The sequence below is a fragment of the Chlorocebus sabaeus genome, chromosome 22 (assembly GCF_047675955.1).
Source record: "Chlorocebus sabaeus isolate Y175 chromosome 22, mChlSab1.0.hap1, whole genome shotgun sequence".
Taxonomy (NCBI): domain Eukaryota; kingdom Metazoa; phylum Chordata; class Mammalia; order Primates; family Cercopithecidae; genus Chlorocebus; species Chlorocebus sabaeus.
Genome location: NC_132925.1, coordinates 63,180,642 through 63,198,504, shown reverse-complemented (window position 1 = coordinate 63,198,504; position 17,863 = coordinate 63,180,642). Strand labels below are relative to the sequence as shown.

The window sequence follows — 17,863 nt, the reverse complement described above, 5'->3', positions numbered from 1 at the left end:
CCAACTTCTTTGGGGAATAAGTTATATATATTTAGGAGAAGATTCAGACATTAGTATGAATCATACATTAGTGTGAATCTGAGCCACAAGAATGCAGGTAGTAATTCCTTCAATTTAATGAACTCTATTAAGTAGCTTCTCTGTTCCTATCAGTGGAATACAAAAATAGATGCGAAAATGTCTGAATGCTCAGAAGCATACAGGACAGAATGGTCTTAACCCAGCCTGGAAGGAAATCAGGAAAGACACCATCAGAACTGAGTATATCTGAACTATGTTTTGAAAAGTAACTTTGAAGTGGAGAGGCCACCCCAGGCCAATGTCACTCCTGTTGTAGTTGAAATAGTACCTGTTGGACTTTGAAAAGCACTGTGGGACACAACACTGTTCTAAATTCAGTCATAATCTACCATTATGTTTTATAAGTGACAGCTTTAATGATTATCCTTCATTTAGGCACCCTGTGGTATAATCTGCCTGAACTGAACTAAATATCTTCCCCGTGTTTTCCCCAGAGTCACACAGTAAATGTAGATTTTGTCTTTATTTGTTTTGGTTTGGTTTGTTTCCAATAACCTAGACATAATATCAAATTTTTAGAATATAGCAATGGCCAATTCCTTTTTAAGGGCATGTTTATTCATTATTTTATCATAATATTGTATATTCCCAAATACTTCCAGGTTTGAGGTGCTTGTGGTGAATGTCTCATAAATATGACTACAAAATTAGGTACACAGGACAAAGCGCTATAGAGTAAGAGATACATACCTACACTGAGGGTTGGCATACCTTTTATTTAAAGGGCCAGACAGTAACAATATTCAGTCTTGTGGGCCACATGATCTCTTTTCTAATGTCTCACTCTGCTTTTGTAGCTCAAAAGAGCCACATACCACTCACAAACATATAGGTGTAGGCGTGTCTCAAAAACCTTTATTTTCAAAACCAGTTGCATGCCAGATTTGGCTAGAAGTACATAGTTTTGTTGATGCATAGTCTGTACTGAAGATTTGGTTCTTACAGACACTGTGGTTGAGAATTTACATTATTAGTTTATCAATTTTCATAGATTTTACTCCCAGGAGAATTTCACAATGTCTTTATTTTACTGAGCACTTTCTCCACTTAAAGAAAACTCTTTTTCTGGTCTTGTTAAACAACTATATATATTTCTTAATCATTTGACTCTCTGTTCATGTAAGAATAAAAGGAAGTATCTAAATAAGTCTCTTTTTTCCCCTCTAATATGCATATGTGGGACTCAGATCTTTCTTGAGAGAGCACCATGAGAAATACTAATTGTACTTGACTAACAAAAACAGAACTCCCCTATTTAGGTAGATGAACTGACTAAGCATCTTGATTAAACCTGAGATCAAAGAAACTTCAGAAATGAATCAAATACTCTGGGAAGTAGCTTCCATTCTTATAAATTTCTTCCATGCCATTCAAAATTAACTGTTTTATTTCTAGTCTCCCTATGAAAAAGAAGAGAAGCGTTAATATGAGGAAATACTTTGTTTCCCCGATGTCAGGAGCAGCATTTTTCTTCCTCTTTTCACTTTCTGTATTTGTTAGACTGTTCCACATGGCAAGAAATAGAGACCAGCTGAGGTCATCTCGATTTAATGGGGATTCATTTAAAAGCTACATGGGAAGTAATGAGGAGCAGGTAGGAAGGTCAAATGAAGAACCGGAACATCGTTCATCACTGCTCTGGGCACTCGAGCACAGGAGCTCTAGCCAACCATCAACAACCACTCTGCTGATCCAGCCCTGGCTTGAATAGTCTCTCATGCTTATGCCTCAGTTCCTCCCATTTCTTTTACTTCCAGTTTCCTACCTGGCTGCCAGCTAATTTGGATCTCCTCTCTCTAATTTACAGCATCTATTTTCTCTTAGCTTCTATTGTCTCACTGTTCCTGCTACTGCATGTTCTCTACTTTTGCCTGCTCTGTGTATATCTATCATTGTTCTGCCACCCGCCATGTTTCATATGCAAACTCTATGAGAGGAATTGACCAGGTCTATTAGTCACTATAGAGTGCAGAGATTCTGCCCTCATAGATACTCACCAAGACAGTGTCTGTGGTTCTGGTGCTCATGAATGGGTGCTCACATGGGTTCCAAGTGGCAGGATAATGTGATTGATAAAATAAATGGACTCCCATGAATAAAGAGAAGCTCTGAAATGGAGTTGTGGACATGAGGAACTAGAAGTGTTATGTCCTGTCAGGTGTTGCCTTTATTAGTCTGTCAGAATATTTATTAAAAAAAAAAAAAAAAAAAAAAAAGCAAAGCTTTTTCCTTGGGAAAAAACAAATAAATTCCATTGATTTTTCAATACAAGTCTCTTGCAATCAGGAGATCTGTTGGTCTAAATTCAAGTACAGATTCATTTTAATTTGCTAAGTTTATGTGATTGTTTATAATTTTTAGTATCTGCAGAGTACGGGGGAATATTATCTATTTCTATTTTGCTATTTTAGCAATTTTAGATTTGAAATGTATTTTATAGAATCTGATCTTTGTGAGAGTTAACAGTTCATTTTTTCATGTGAAGAAAAATGCCCACGTCACTACCAATGAAGATGTATGCCTAAAAAAATAATGGGAGGTCTTGTATACTTTTTTAAAGAAATACTGTATGCCTTAAAGCATATGCTATTTCACAATAATTCCATTACACGTCTTACAAAAACTCGTTTAAAATGTTGTGAAAGGAAAACATATCTAGTCTTGAAATAAATAGTTAATAAGTTAATTTGTGCTGAGTTTAAAAATTCATATCAAAACCACATTTTAGTGTATGTCATAAAATCTTCTAAACTGTTTTATTATAATAATTTATGAATGATCAAAGAAAATATATAAATATGTAAAGCTTGTTTTATATTTCTATCTGAAAACTTAAACTATCTGAATATCTTTAACTGGGATCATTTTTCTAATTGGCATTCCAAATAAAAGTGTTTTTAATACATCATTAAACAGAATAAATATCCGTATTTGTCTCTATGGAAGAAATGTGAAGTAATCAATAAATAATATAGTAGCTTAATAAAATATTTTTGCAAATACTCAATGATTGATCACATTCTGCCCAAGTCAATTCCAGAAGAACTACAGAATGGGGAGGGATTTGGATATATCATCATGTTCCGGCCAGTGGGCTCGACAACCTGGACCAAGGAGAAAGTAGCATCTGTGGAATCATCAAGGTTTGTCTACAGAAATGAAAGTATCATCCCACTCTCTCCATTTGAAGTCAAAGTGGGTGTGTATAATAATGAAGGAGAAGGATCCCTGAGTACTGTGACCATTGTCTACTCTGGGGAAGATGGTAAGTTGTCCTCAGCTCTGGTTTTCTTTGAGACTCTATGCATAGTTTGTGTTCCCTTGTTCCATTTTCAATGAACCACTCTGCTAAAGATGGCTATGTCTTTCTCTGGATGGTAGAACCTCAACTGGCCCCAAGGGGAACTTCTGTCCAGAGTTTTTCTGCTTCTGAAATGGAGGTTTCATGGAATGCTATTGCCTGGAATAGAAACACTGGAAGAGTGCTGGGCTATGAGGTAATCAATGGATTTCACAATAGCTCCTATTCAACAGTCCTATCCTACTAGCCTGTTGTTAGCATATGATAATGTGTGTCTAAAGCTGAAGCAGGGAATGAAGTTGAGACAGGGTAGGTGAGCCCTCAAATTGGGGCTTAGCCTGGGATGTTTCTTGTCCTTGCTCAAGGCAGAATTCAAGAGTGAGCCAGTGGTAAAAAAAAAAAAACAAAAAAACAAACAAAAAAAAAACCAGCTTTATTGAGGCAGCAGTGTTATAGCTTCAAAATTGCTTCTGCAGAGCAGGGCTACCCCACAGGCAGTGTTCTAAGAGAGTAGCAGCTTGGAAGCAGTTCTACAGTCATATTTATACCCAATTTTAAATTAATTGGGTGAGTTACTCAGATTTCTAGAGTGAGTTACTCTAGAAATTAACGGGTGAGTTACTCAAATTTCTAGAAAAAGGGTGATAACTTCCAGGCCATTGCCATGGAAAGGGGTGGTAACTTCCAGGTGTTGCCATGGCAGTGGTAAACTGACAGGGAACTGGTGCGTGTGTCTTATGAAGAGGTGCTTTAGCCTCTTCCCTGTTTCAGCCAGTCTTCAATCTTGTCCACAGTAAAATTCTGCCTCCTCCCTCAAAGTAAGGGAGATCTTTCTAGGTAATTCAAAGCAAACAAATTAACAAATAGTAGCCATTTTTAAAGGCATACCAATTCAGTACAAGTAAGATAAGTAAGCTCTAGAGATCTGCCATACAACTGTGCACACAGAGTCAACAATAATGCATTATACACTTAAAATTTTTCAAGAGGACAGATCTCATATTAACTGTTCTTACCACAACAACATCGTTCAAAAGTGATCAGGTGATTATATGATTAATTATTCAAATTGCGGTCATTTTTTTTTCATTGGTAAGAGGTAAAGTCTGCTCCTCAATCATCTTACACCATGGAAGAATTTCATTGAGAAACCTGCTCTGCAAATTGCAGTATAACTTGAAAAGATGTAATCATCTCAGAAAAGGCAGTCAAGTAAAGAAAAAAAATACCTAGATTGTCTTGAGTCTGCTATTTTTAGTCTATGAAGAGTAAGGCAAATTACATTTGTAGGCCGTCATCTCACAAAGTCAAGAGATAAGAACATTTTAAGGGAAGCTTGTTCATCACTCAATCTTTTTCAACTTGCAAATTCAGTGATTCACAAAATGGGCAACATAATTTATTTAGTTTTGGAGTTAGAATAAATGTATAATCCTAAACATTCTTAATTTTGTCTTTATATGTATGTATGTGTGTGTGTATATATATATACATATATATACCTATAATCCTCTGATTCCAACAGAAAGTTCTGCTCTCAGGTGTCTTTTCCACTCCATGCCAAGAATGCCTTACCTCTTATCTGAACCCTAGTTACTTCTCAAATTTCATCCCTAGTCTCCTCTTCTTTCTGAACTCTACTCTTATCAATTCCTGATGTATTTTGTCAAATTACTGTAGCATATTTTTTTCTATATCACTTCTTTGTAATGCATTCTATGACTTATTTTCACATATACTGTGGATTGTAACCTCTTAGCTACATGATAAGAGATTGAAAATAGGTACTTAATTTATTCTCTTTTTTTTTTTTCAATGTACCTAAAACATTGCTAATGCAAAGGTAGGGCTCAGTGTAAATTGAATTATTAATTAATCTGTGATTCAAATAACTCTGAAAAGAAATGCCAATAGCAAGACATTATAATCAAAGTCTTTGACTAATTATATACAAATGTGTTTTGTCTGACTTGTTATATGTCATTTGCTAAAGCTGGTAACCTTTAGATAGCTCATAAAATACTTTATTTTGGTAATCTAAAAAATCAGGTTCTCTAATTTCCATTGTGATTTGCATTCATGACTTTTTTCCTCATAAATATTAGAGAATAACAATTTTGTTGTATAACCATTTTTATTAGAAAACGTTTTTGTCATCTATACTTCTGTCTTCCCATATCCCTTGTGGTTGTGGTTGATAGTTGTGGGTAAATAATGATTGATAGTTATTGGGGAACAATAAATTGCTTGTGTTTGGGTTTTAATTATCAGGTCTTATACTGGGCAGATGACTCCAAAGAATCCATGATTGGTAAAATTAGAGTCAGTGGAAATGTCACAACCAAAAACATCACAGGGCTGAAAGCTAATACCATCTACTTTGCTTCTGTGAGAGCTTACAACACTGCTGGAACAGGGCCGTCAAGCCCCCCAGTCAATGTTACCACCAAAAAGTCCCGTAAGTATGCATACACTCCAGAAAACAAGGTTCATCTGTGAAGAGAAACCTATTCCTTTGCTTGATGTTCATTGTATTCCCACACCTCATTTCTTTACTACTTGGTTACTTTGGTTAGTTGGTTTGTCCCTTAAATATGGATAGCTGTTGAAACCTTTTGGTAACAATCAAGGTAAATGTTTTGATCTTTCCAGAATTCCAAAAGAGGAATACTCCAAGTATATCAATGAAAGACAGAAGAGTATAATGTCTAAGACTGGCCCTGATGCCCCCCTAAATGCATTCAAAAACTGACCTCCCATCCTTAGACGGTCAGGTAGTATTTATCTTTCAGTCTCAGTTGCCTACCTATAAAATGAGGAAAAAGTCATATTTATGTTCTCATAGGTTTTGTTCAAGATTGAAAGAGATTATTAATAATAAATGCCCAGTATGCACCTTAGTAAATGCTTAGTAAATGGTTTTTTGTTTTGTTTTGTTTGTCATTTGAGTCCGAGTATATTCAGATGTGATCCTGCAACTGTCAGATACCTAGATCTCTCCTTTTAGGATACCTTATGACTACAGCTTACTTGGAAGTCCCTGAAATCTAAGAATGAACTTCTCTGCTTTGTATTATATCCCTTGATAATCAGCCAGGTGATTTCACATAATCAGAATCTACTAAATAAAAGATGAATGTTTTTCATCTTTTGGTGATTGTTGCTGCCTTTGTTTTCTGACTGAGTCTAGTAATGCACAAATATTCCATAATATGAGGCACAGCAATACATTGGGGAAGGTCTGATCAGATATGACTTAGTTGTTCCTGCAAGATGATTTTTTGAGGTTGAATAATATTTACATATCTCATATATTATTAATGGACACAAATTATTCACAGAATCAGGTTTTTTAAAACACATTTTTTTGCTCTCTGAATCCTGATGAATGAAAGATAACAAATATAGTTGCTGAATTTTGAGAAAGACTAGGACATATTCACTGCCACTTACAAAAATCTAGTTTACCTATACAGCCATATTCTAATTACACCACCATATTTGGAAAGAAGAGGTGGTTGAGAAGAGTTTGAAAATAAAGTTATACTAAAGTTATTCCCTTTATGTGTATATTTGTCATGTACAAAAGAAGTTAGGAACCATCTCAGAGACTAGGCCCTTGATTAAATAGATTATCCAGTTATTTCCACATAACCAGATCAATGGTCAGAGATTCATGTTCCAATTCTGGGTACATCATTGACTCATGACTTGAAATAGGATGAGGCATTCCATTTTTCTGCTTTCATGTTCTTATCTATTAAATAGAAATTATCTCTGTCCTCACTGTCTTCCCAAATTATCCATGAGGCACAAACAAGGTACTGATTCTGGAAGTATCTTACAAAATACGAAGTGCTGCGGAACTGCAAAAGCCTGTGGAGCAAAAATTTTTAGCCAACTTTCCTCCAATCCACCCAGTTTTAGACAGGCTGGGCTGTGAGTTATTTTCAAGAATGGATTAGTTAACAGTGAAGTTCTATTCTTTTTCCTGTTTTACTCAGTGTTGACTAAATCGATGAAGTCATTGCCAGATAACTTGGATGTGTGATTTGCTTCTTTGGTCTTTCTGGAGTGGTTTAGCTTCTTTCAGCTAATCTGCAAATCTGGATGAATATCTCCCATCAATCAGCAGTTTTAAGATTTCCGAGACATTTAGTTCTAGTTAACTGAGAGATGCCAAACTCACAGAAACTCTTGTGTGTAATTCAACTTCTATCTCAAGCAAATCAAGAGTGATTAGAAATGTGTAAGAAACATTAAAAAAAAAAAAAAACAGATTGTATTATGGTAGACTGACAGACATTTTAGTGCAGTTATTGAGCCAAGACTCAGGTCAACTTTTATTATACATAATCCCATCAACCAACTTAAGATGGATTGAAACTTGAACATTGAACTAATCATTTACCTCAGGAAGAGAGAGATACATCCATATGACATATATAATACACATATATGTGTTTTAAAATTCTTGAGATTTTCTGTAATATATATATACACATATATTCACATCTCACTACTAATTTTATATAACTACATAAAAGTGAGTAGCCCCACACTCCCTTGACCTCAAGGGCAGTCTTTGAAGCACCTTCTTCCCTCTATTCTGAAGCACTGGGTGGATATGATTGCCCAGAGAGGGCACTACCTTTCCCCAAGGTCACATAGCAATGAAGGGGGACAGATGGAGGAGAAGGGGCCTAGATGTGCAGGCAGCCCCACAGGGTCTCGTTGGAGTCCTGAGGGGCCCAGGCCCAGCTACATAAGAGAACTGTTCCTCGCTGCTGGACCAGTAGGTGCCCTCCATCTGCCGCATCTCCCGAAGCTTCCGCACCAATAGTGCCAGCCCCACAGCCGGGAACAAGACGGCCAGGAATCAGAAGAACACGATGATAGCAGTGACGGCCCCCCTGAGACAGGGCTCCGTTGGAGCCTGAGCTGGTGGGTGTAGGCAAAACAATGCTACTCTCATTTGCAGAAGGGGTCGGTATTTGCGCCTAGGGGACCGGCCCAGCGCCAGGAGCAGCCCCAGGCCGAGCTGGGTGACGAGTTGACAGCGCCGAGGAAGGGGCTTCTGGCGCGCACCTCTCCTACCGCCTACAGGGTGGGTCGTGGGCACCTGCGAAGAGGCACCTGGCCCAGGCGTCTTTGAAGTGGCTCTGTATATATTCTACATACATATCAGAAAATCTCAATAATAATTTTTTCTGTCTTCTGAAAATTTGCTGGTTTCATTGTCCATGCAACCTAAATTAAAAGTATTAGTTTGTGCTGAATTATTCTATGTTTTTAAGCAGAAAAAATCCTTGTTTTTCACACTAAATTTGTTCAATTGGCCCAATTGATCCTACAAATGGGTTGGACTGAAATTCACATCAAATGCTAAAACGATTATTGGTTTGTCTGATGGTTAACACATGATCAATTTGTCAAAGAGTAGGAGATATAAATTTTCGAAAACAGTTTAATTAACAATGAGTAATTTCACCCAAGATACAACGTTAGAATACCTCTGCTAAGGAAAAAGTGAAATAATAATCAGAAATCTTAAATGAAGATAGTGTTTCTTCAAGTATTCAGCTTGCTTAACTAAATCAAACAAGAAAAACCTCTGTAATTCCTGATTTCTTCTATGGATATTCAGTTTTAATATCTCTTAAATTTGACTCTTACCAGCCTATATGCTTCAGTGACCCTATCAAAATAGCCAGCAAGCACCTGAGAATAAGAAGAATATACGAGTCTCCATCCCTTTATATTTGAATACCTATCCAACCTCTCATTTTATTACTTTGAGGTTCTATATCACAGACATTGTGAAAGCAGAACAGTAACTTTTCTATTATTCTGTTAATGACCTCAAACTCAGTGTTTTAAAATAATACAAGTTGGTTATCATACATTTTTGGAGATGAGGAGTTAGAAAGAGGTTTGACTGGGTAGAAATCCAGATGTGCTCAAGGGCTACACTAGCTTTGGAAACTCCAAAGGAGAATTTGTTTCCTGTTTTCTGGATTTTGGAGACCACCCACATCCCTGGGCTTGTGACCCTCCTTGGGCTTGTGACCCCTTCTTCCATGTTCAATGCCAGCAACAGGAGGGTACCTTCACATCTCTGCCACTGACCCTCTGTTTCTGTCATCACAACTCCTCCAACTCTCACTCTCTTGCTTCCCTCTTTCCCTTGTAAGGACCCTCATGATGACATTGGAGCCACCTGAATCATCCAAGATTATTTCTTCACCTCCAGACTCTTACCTTAATCACATTTGCAAACTCCTTTTCCATATAAAGTAATGTGTCCACGGGTACTGGAGATTAGGATGTGATCATGTTTTGGGGGTTCCTTATTTTGCTTACCACAGTTTAAAAATATTGAGCACATCTATGTCCCCAGCCCTGTATTAAATGTATCATACTATATCGCACTTAGTAATTACAATAAGTCAAGGAGTTTGGTATTTTAATTTCTAGATAGGAGGACACAAATGCTTAGAAAGGTTTTGTCATGGCCACTGTTAGACTGATGAGCATGAAATCTCTTCATCCCACTACCACTGTGCCCCTTTATCATCTTCCTCCCTAACCATCTGAAAAGTTTCTCTCTCTGACTCTCAAATCTTCCGTCTAAACCTCAAACTGCTTTGAAATTTTTCCTCCTAAAATGCCATCATACTTCTCTTCTCTTCATCAAATGTCATTGTCTCCTCTATTCCAGAGAATGAAGACTAAGAAAAAGGCAAGCAAGATCTTTCACAATGTGTCTCAAAGCTCCTTTCTATATCATTCCTCTTCTAGCCCTGACATCCCAAACTTACTGATCTTCTAGAGTTTAACATTCACTTACCTGGCTTCATGAAATCTCTCAGTTTGTAGTGCTCCTGCCAGGCCTATATATGGTCAAATGGTCTTTTTTCCACTCTATAACTTCCCCCAAAGTTTCCCCTTTAATGTATTTGTGTTTTGCTAAGAGTTCCAATAACTCTGGCCATTGTGAAGCAGTGTTGGAAAAAGTTAGAATGGGACTTCAGAGAGAATTGTGGATACGGATCCCTGCTCAGCTATGTACTATCTGTGTGCCAGATCTAATTATTTGATAACTCTGAATGCATTTTCTCATCTGAAAAACAGAGATGAAGATACTTACCTCTAGAAATTTCTCTGAGAACTAAAGGATATAATGTACACCAAGGTGACCCAGAGGCTGTCATACATGAAGGCTCAGTGCATGGTAACATGTGTTATTATACACCTCTGTTAGAGGCAATTTCACTTTCTTTGCATTTTTTAAAGTAAGAAAACACAGCTACTTTCTTTCTCTTTATAAATTTGTTGCAGAAATTTTCTTTTTTTAAGGGTCATAGAAGGACATCCAAAGCATGTATGAGAAACAGCTTTAATGAAACATTGATGATAACCATGATTCCAGGTGCTACTCCTGTATGTAACTTTGATTTTCCATATCCTTGAGATGACATCAAGATTACTTCTCAATAGTGGTAACTGAAAAAATTCTGCATTCATCACACATTCAAACTGTCCCTATCTAGATTTGTAATCTGATCTGATCTTCCATTGGAAAGTCTGAAAAAGCAGAGCTCACATTTACCAAAATCTCTGCCTGTTCTCATTGGCTAAACTAAAGAGAAGACAGACGTGTGTTCTTTGTTTGTTTGTTTGTTTGTTTTGCATGATCATTCAGTCATCTACTCAAGAGATAGTGCCTCCCGTGAGCCGTGCCCAGAGTTAGGTGCTGAGGACCTAAGAGTCATTAAACCAAGCAAGATCTTTGCCAACTGGCAATTTCTCTTTTAGAAGAGAGGCAACCTAAAACAAGAAAAAAAGACAAATGAATAAAATAATCATAAATTATGAAAAGTACAGTGAAGAAAATAAAAGAGAAACTAAGATGTACATAAGAATGAGCATCTATATGGGATAGGCTATGTATTTTGATACATCATTAAAGATAAAGAGAACAAAAGAACTTCTAAACAGAAGGAATACCATATGCCAAACTTCTTAAGTGTTACTGTTGATGATGATGATGCTAGTGTCATTGTTCTTTTAAACAAATATCACTGATTCATCTGTAAGTACCAAGGCCTAGTGGAAATGATGGATTTCCAAAAGAAACTGAGAGGTACTGCAAATATACTGTGATCCACACAGACATTACTTAAATGGAATTTAGATTTACAAGGAAAGAAAGAAAAATATTTACATCAATTCCAAGAAGGAAAGAAAAGTGAAACAAACAAAACACTACTTATATAGAAAGAAGTAGTCAGACGCAGTTACTAAAAGTGTTTACAAATTTTGGCTCAATTTGGCCCTTGACGTTGACTGACTAGCACTTTGTACTAGATTCTTTCTTGCTGCAAATACGCAATCAATCCATATTTACACATAAAGGAAGCATTAAGCTTTTATTTTATCTTGCACTTATGTTGTTTCTCTTTTGCCCAAATGTCAACCCCATACTGTTACTTAGAAGTGTAACATAAGAAGTTGTTTTTGAATTGAGTTCACAGTGTGAACTACAGTTGAATATAAATGCCATCTCAAGAAAAATTGATTACAAGGAAACCATTAGAGGTGTGACGGGCTAGTTTAATGTTGCTCTGTCATTTGATTAATAGAAAATGATTTAGTCTTTGGAAATTGCCTGGAAAGATTTTAAAAATTAGAAAAGTGTTTATTTGCTGAGTTTACCATTGACAGACTTGGTACAAACTTCATGACATGTGTTTTGTGCTATCCATGTGACAGTGTTTTGGTTTGTCAAAGTGATAGAAATTTTAATTTTATCATAGATATTTGTAACCCAGTTTAATCAGCTACATCAAACCAGAACTGTAAACAGTGCTCATATTAAGGTGATGGCCTTCTAAAGCAGCTTTCAGAAGTTTTATTTTTCAAAATCAGACATAAAGGATTGACATTGGAGAAACATCCATTGATAAAAATAAGAAAGGATGTAGACTAAGAGATATTCTAAGACAATTATCTGAGACTCTCCCATTTTATCTCCCTTTCTAATAACATATAAAGAATCCAAGTAAGAGCAACATTATTAAGGGGAAAACTTGAATGTACACTAATTGTATCTAAGAAGTGAATCATTTGCAAACTTCAGAATTGTATTATTAGCAGCAAACCACTTTGAACACAATTGAAAAATTGATTATGTCATAACACCACAGTGGAGAACTGCTACTCTCAGAAAAGAGAATTAACAGTTTCAGAGTTTTTAAAGATATACCACTAACCAAAGGAGGAACGTTTCATATTTTATTTCATATCTCATAAACTAGGACTTATTTGTTTCATTTTATAATGGGAAAATCTGGCTCTTGGAAGAGATTGGATACAAATTCAAGTCCCTCTGACATGAAAGCACAACTCTTTTCATCTCCCAGAGAGCAAGAGAAATAAAACATACTAAATAATCCATCTAATTGGCTATTCATACCAAGATACTCACTCAGAATGCAACTCTTCTCATTTTATGGCCACAAAAAGTTGTGCGTCTGATTTGGTAGATGAGGACACAAATGCAAACATGTCAATGACAAAGTCATTGCCAACATCACAAACCCCTCCTCTACGTAGCTGAAAGAAATCAGTTCTGTCTCCTAGCCTGTTGATTTTTTCAATGGATTTATAGTGTTGAAAACAATACTTTTCCTAAAACAAACAAAACATACAGAAATATATAAAACATTCAGAAATACATAAAACATTCAGAATCCACATTGCCAATGACACTGAAGTGGTGAATTTGTATTTTCTCTGTATTGATTGTATAATGGTAATGTTAGTGCCGAATTTTAAAGAACGGAGATAAAAAGAAAAGTATCGAGAGTATACTAGAGATTAAAATTGCAATATCCTGTGAGAATTTTGATATTGTATCTTTTATAGCTGAGAAAAAGATTTAAAAAGGCACTGGAGGATAAGTTGAGGAAGGATAGTTACAAAATAATTATTGCTGTCTTTCAGACCTTTAGAAATAAATATGTTGATAAACATTATCATTGACAAATACATTGTACATTGACAAGCAATGTACTGAATGCTTACTAAGTTAAAAGCTTTCAGGCCTTTAATTATGGGTTTATATTGTCAAGAAATGTACCAGGACATGGTCAATCCAATTGGCCTGTCCATCTTATAAATAGGTATGGATTGCTATGAGTCTGACCATGGCAATTGGCCTTGATCATAGGACAACATAATGAATGGATTGGCTGTATCGTGTCACCTATGGATCTGCCCAGAGCCCAGTGCATAATCAATACAGCCTGAGAAGATCACCACAGGACCCTGAGCAGTTTTCCTTAGCCATCTTATTGTACAGTCATTTATTCATCACATATGAATTGGATGTCTTCTATGTGCCAGGCACTGTGCTAGGGGTTAGTAATACAGAGTTGAACAAGGCACTTGCCCTCTAGAAATTTAAAGAAACACATAACCAAGAATAAATATTATCCAATGTGATAAACCTATAATAAAATATGAACTGAGCTTCATATAAGCATACAGGGAAACATTTCTCTATCACATCCCAACTGTACTGTAAGTGGCTGAGTGAACAATAGTGATATCCTAGTGGAATTGGGGTGGAAAGAGAATGTATGGTAATATATTTGAGACACCTGGATTCAGCAATATGTGAATCTTCCAGTGACACATAGGAGATTAAACAGCAGTTGAATCAAAACTCTGAAAGCAATAGTTTCCATTTCTATCAGTGTTATAATGAATTAAATATTATGCTCATTCAGTCTCACAAATTCAAAAAAGATGTCAAAAACATCTTGTTGGGCAGTTTTATCTTTGTTTCCGCTTTCCAGATGAATTATTTTAAATCTCTCGTTTCTTAAATCTCAAAAATAGTCATGTGGACTCAGATAACAGCAAATTGTTCTGGAGAAACACTAGACTGGAAAGCAATAGGCCAAGATTCATTAGCTGCATGCTTTTGGATAAGTGACTTCCCAACCTGGATTCTAGTTTTCTTGTATGTAAAATTCTCTAGTTGGACTACATCCATTAGTTTAGAAGCCAGATTCTAAACCTTTCATCTCTTATCTCCCACCATCTCTCACCCAGACAACATTAATTTCAGAAAACTAAAAGCCTCAATTTGGATTTAAAGTTGATACCCTTTGGGATGATCAATCAATTTGGGATGACTTTTCCCTTTTCTGGGTTCCCAAAACCTCCATCTACTTTAAATGGCATGCATCTTTCACATTGTCCAGACATAGTTGATTAAGCTAAGATAGACATATGACCAAATGAAGTTAATCATCAGCTTTCTCAGGGGAATTCTAACTTGGACTATCTCTGAACAGAGGAGGTTTTAAATTTCAGGTGTGGTGAACAGTCATGATTTCTGCCATGTACAATGAGAATGACAAAGAGGTGCTCTCTGGCAAGATGAGCATGCAGCAGACCCTGCTTCGTTAAGCAGAGTGAAGACCGTGGCTTTGTGACAATGTTTTCTCTCCTCGGACTCTGCTGCAATCTGCCATGAGTTATAAGAAATATCCTTGAAAATTTACTGCAAATATTTTGCTTAAAATATCTTGAGTGAGTTGTGTTACAATTAGAAACCTAACTAATACAATGTTAAAAAGTAAAGAATTTTAGGAATGAACATCTCTGTGTTGACATACATAAAATATTTGCAACTTGAATTTGCTAAACATGTTCATTGATTGATGGCCAAATGGAGTCGTAGATAAAGAGACCCTCTGTCTGTTTATATATGATAAAGTAAACAAACTCAACAGCAATGATTAATAAATTAATACTGGACATGCAGCAAGCCATTATTAATTCATAAGTCTGTCACAAAGGCATTCCCAAATGACCAGATTTGAATACATTTGCTTACTGTGATTCGAATTAATATATTTCAAATGACACTGAAAACATTTTAGCCTCTTCTATGCAAATCATCGAAGACTTATTTTTTCTTTTCATGTTGATATATCATACAGTGACCATGACCTAATTAACATTCATCTGAATCTTTGATTATCTCTTTAAAGCTCCAAGCCAACCACCAGCAAACATTGCCTGGAAGCTGACAAACTCTAAATTATGCTTGAACTGGGAGCATGTAAAAACCATGGAAAATGAGTCTGAAGTTTTGGGGTACAAGGTAAGTATTTAGTTTTTCCTTTAATCATATCATTTAAGTTACTAAGGAATGAAACGTGTGACACCCAAATAGAAAACAAATTGGCTGCATATGGAAACATTAGAATCTTTTTCAAAATTATTTTGAAAATACCATTGCTGCTTTCTAATTTTCCGTTGCAAAGGTTTTATATTCTGAGGTCCAGTAATGTATTAGGGAACATCAAAAAATCAAATTCCATAGGATGTAACATTTTTTTCTTCAAGTGACACCCCTTGCCATCATAAGATGATGGCTTATGTGGGTAGTAGATGTGATTAGAATGAGATCAAAAAATGTATCTAAATAGAGTTTTTAGAACTTAGACTGCAGTATGATGTGATCTTTTAACAATATAAAAGGCATCTAACAAGAGTACAATCAAGTAGCCAGAGCAAATCATTACCATCAGTGACAATGGACATCATCTCTTGGCAGATATATATTCAACATTTGAAATGGGTCCAAACTGAACAGTGACTTTCCACAGCAAGCTCCAATGATAATAGCCTCAAGCTATTTAACTAATAGAGATAAATCTACTCTCCTTCTAGAGGCATTGGCCAAAAAAACCCTCTTTTTCTTAACAGGAGCAATGGAATATAAGGGAAAGACATCACCTGGATATTTCCATCTGAGGAGTACAACATTTACAATGATGTATCTTTTGTCTTACAGTGTTCCAGAACAGTTGTGTGAACCTTAGAAAAGCAACATGTCCATGTTAACTTGATACTTCATTTTATTCAGATTCTGTACCGGCAAAACAGACAGAGTAAAACTCATATTTTGGAAACAAACAATACATCAGCTGAGCTTCTGGTTCCATTTGAAGAAGACTACTTAATTGAGATAAGAACAGTCAGTGATGGTGGAGATGGAAGTAGCAGTGAGGAAATTAGGATTCCAAAAATGTCAAGTAAGTTGAGTCACCATTGCTATAGTAGATTCTGAACCTAGACAGTTGCAGCATGAAATTCAGCTCCATGAAATCTTCCAATGGTTTAAATGTTGGGTGATAAGATAAATTTTCAATTGTGAGCAAAAGGTGATGAGCCAGTTTTTTTAAGTTATTCTCCCAAATTGTAACATGCTTATACATTATAAATGGTTTTATATTTCCTCATTTGAAAACCAAAATAGAGAACAGGAAAAAAACTTTGTGCCATTAGAGCATAATTCTATCACTCATTCTATTGTCACAAAAATCAAAAAGATTTTTCATAGATTCTTCCAGGTCTTTTTCAGCAGGGATGGCATATATGAAGCGCATGTAAATATACACCCTTTCCCATGTTCATGGCAGACATCACTAATCAAGTGTGGCGTTCTTAAGGAGCTGAGTCACAACTTTCAAGTCCTCCTCAAAACAATTTTCTAAGCTAACCAACATCAGTCAGTCTGACTTAGCATGCAATAAGAATGTATCATTTTTGCATTAGAAGAATCACTTACTCATCTGCCTGAAGCTGTGACTGAGTGAAAGTCATTAGCATCCAATGTTGGCCAATCCTTTAGGCAGACTTTGCCAATTTAGGGATTTTTCTTTTGCATTTTTATACTTAAATCAGACATCCTTGGACAAAGACATGGTAAGGCACTTTCTAAAATGAAATATAATGTGAATGAGACAAGTATAATAAAATACATTACTAAAAGATACATGATAGTATGAATTTTGGGTTCTGAAAAATTAATCTAGCAGGCAATACTTTATCTCAAAATATTTTTGTCTTATTTTTATATTTTGCAGGTTTGAGTTCCAGAGGAATTCAAGTCTTAGAACCTAGCATCCATTTTCTGTCCATTGTCATTGTGATTTTTTACTGTTTTGCTATTCAGCCACTTACCCGATGAATAAAACCATAAATCTTTGAGAGATTTTTGAAAGCAAATCATTCTGTAAATATGCTCTCCAGCCTCTGACACAAGACGCGTTCTTAATACAGACTTGTTTGCAGAGAAAAAAATGTATATTATTAAAATCTTGTAAATATCTATGGTACATTAATAAAACAATTTTAAACACTTTTGAATTTTAAAGTTCGCACATGATTACATGCATTCCTAGGTGCAACATTAATCTGGGGGGTTGTAACTGCTGTGTCTTTTAAGTGACTTATGCGGAGAGTATAAATAACTCCCCTCAATGATGGTGATAATGAATACAAATTTGCCTAATAGTTACCATAGCTCACATGCACATTTTCATGTACTCCAGACAATCACTTCAGTATTTGAAATTTTCACTCTACTTCAAAATAAAATACAATTATTTG

General features: G+C 35.8%; 1 protein-coding gene across 4 annotated transcripts in view; it reads left to right on the top strand.

Moving 5' to 3' along the window:
• CNTN6 (contactin 6) overlaps positions 1-17,612 on the top strand; it is a 305,105-nt gene extending 287,493 nt beyond the window's left edge. For all 4 annotated transcript variants that reach the window (XM_073009923.1, XM_007985017.3, XM_007985018.3 and 1 more), the window contains 6 exons: positions 3,112-3,346; positions 3,463-3,578; positions 5,654-5,840; positions 15,454-15,566; positions 16,335-16,503; positions 17,338-17,612. In XM_073009923.1, the coding sequence (XP_072866024.1) occupies positions 3,112-3,346; positions 3,463-3,578; positions 5,654-5,840; positions 15,454-15,566; positions 16,335-16,503; positions 17,338-17,441 (924 nt within the window). In that variant the 3' untranslated portion in view covers positions 17,442-17,612. The remainder of the gene's footprint in view (positions 1-3,111; positions 3,347-3,462; positions 3,579-5,653; positions 5,841-15,453; positions 15,567-16,334; positions 16,504-17,337) is intronic.
• The last annotated feature ends 251 nt before the right edge of the window (positions 17,613-17,863 follow it).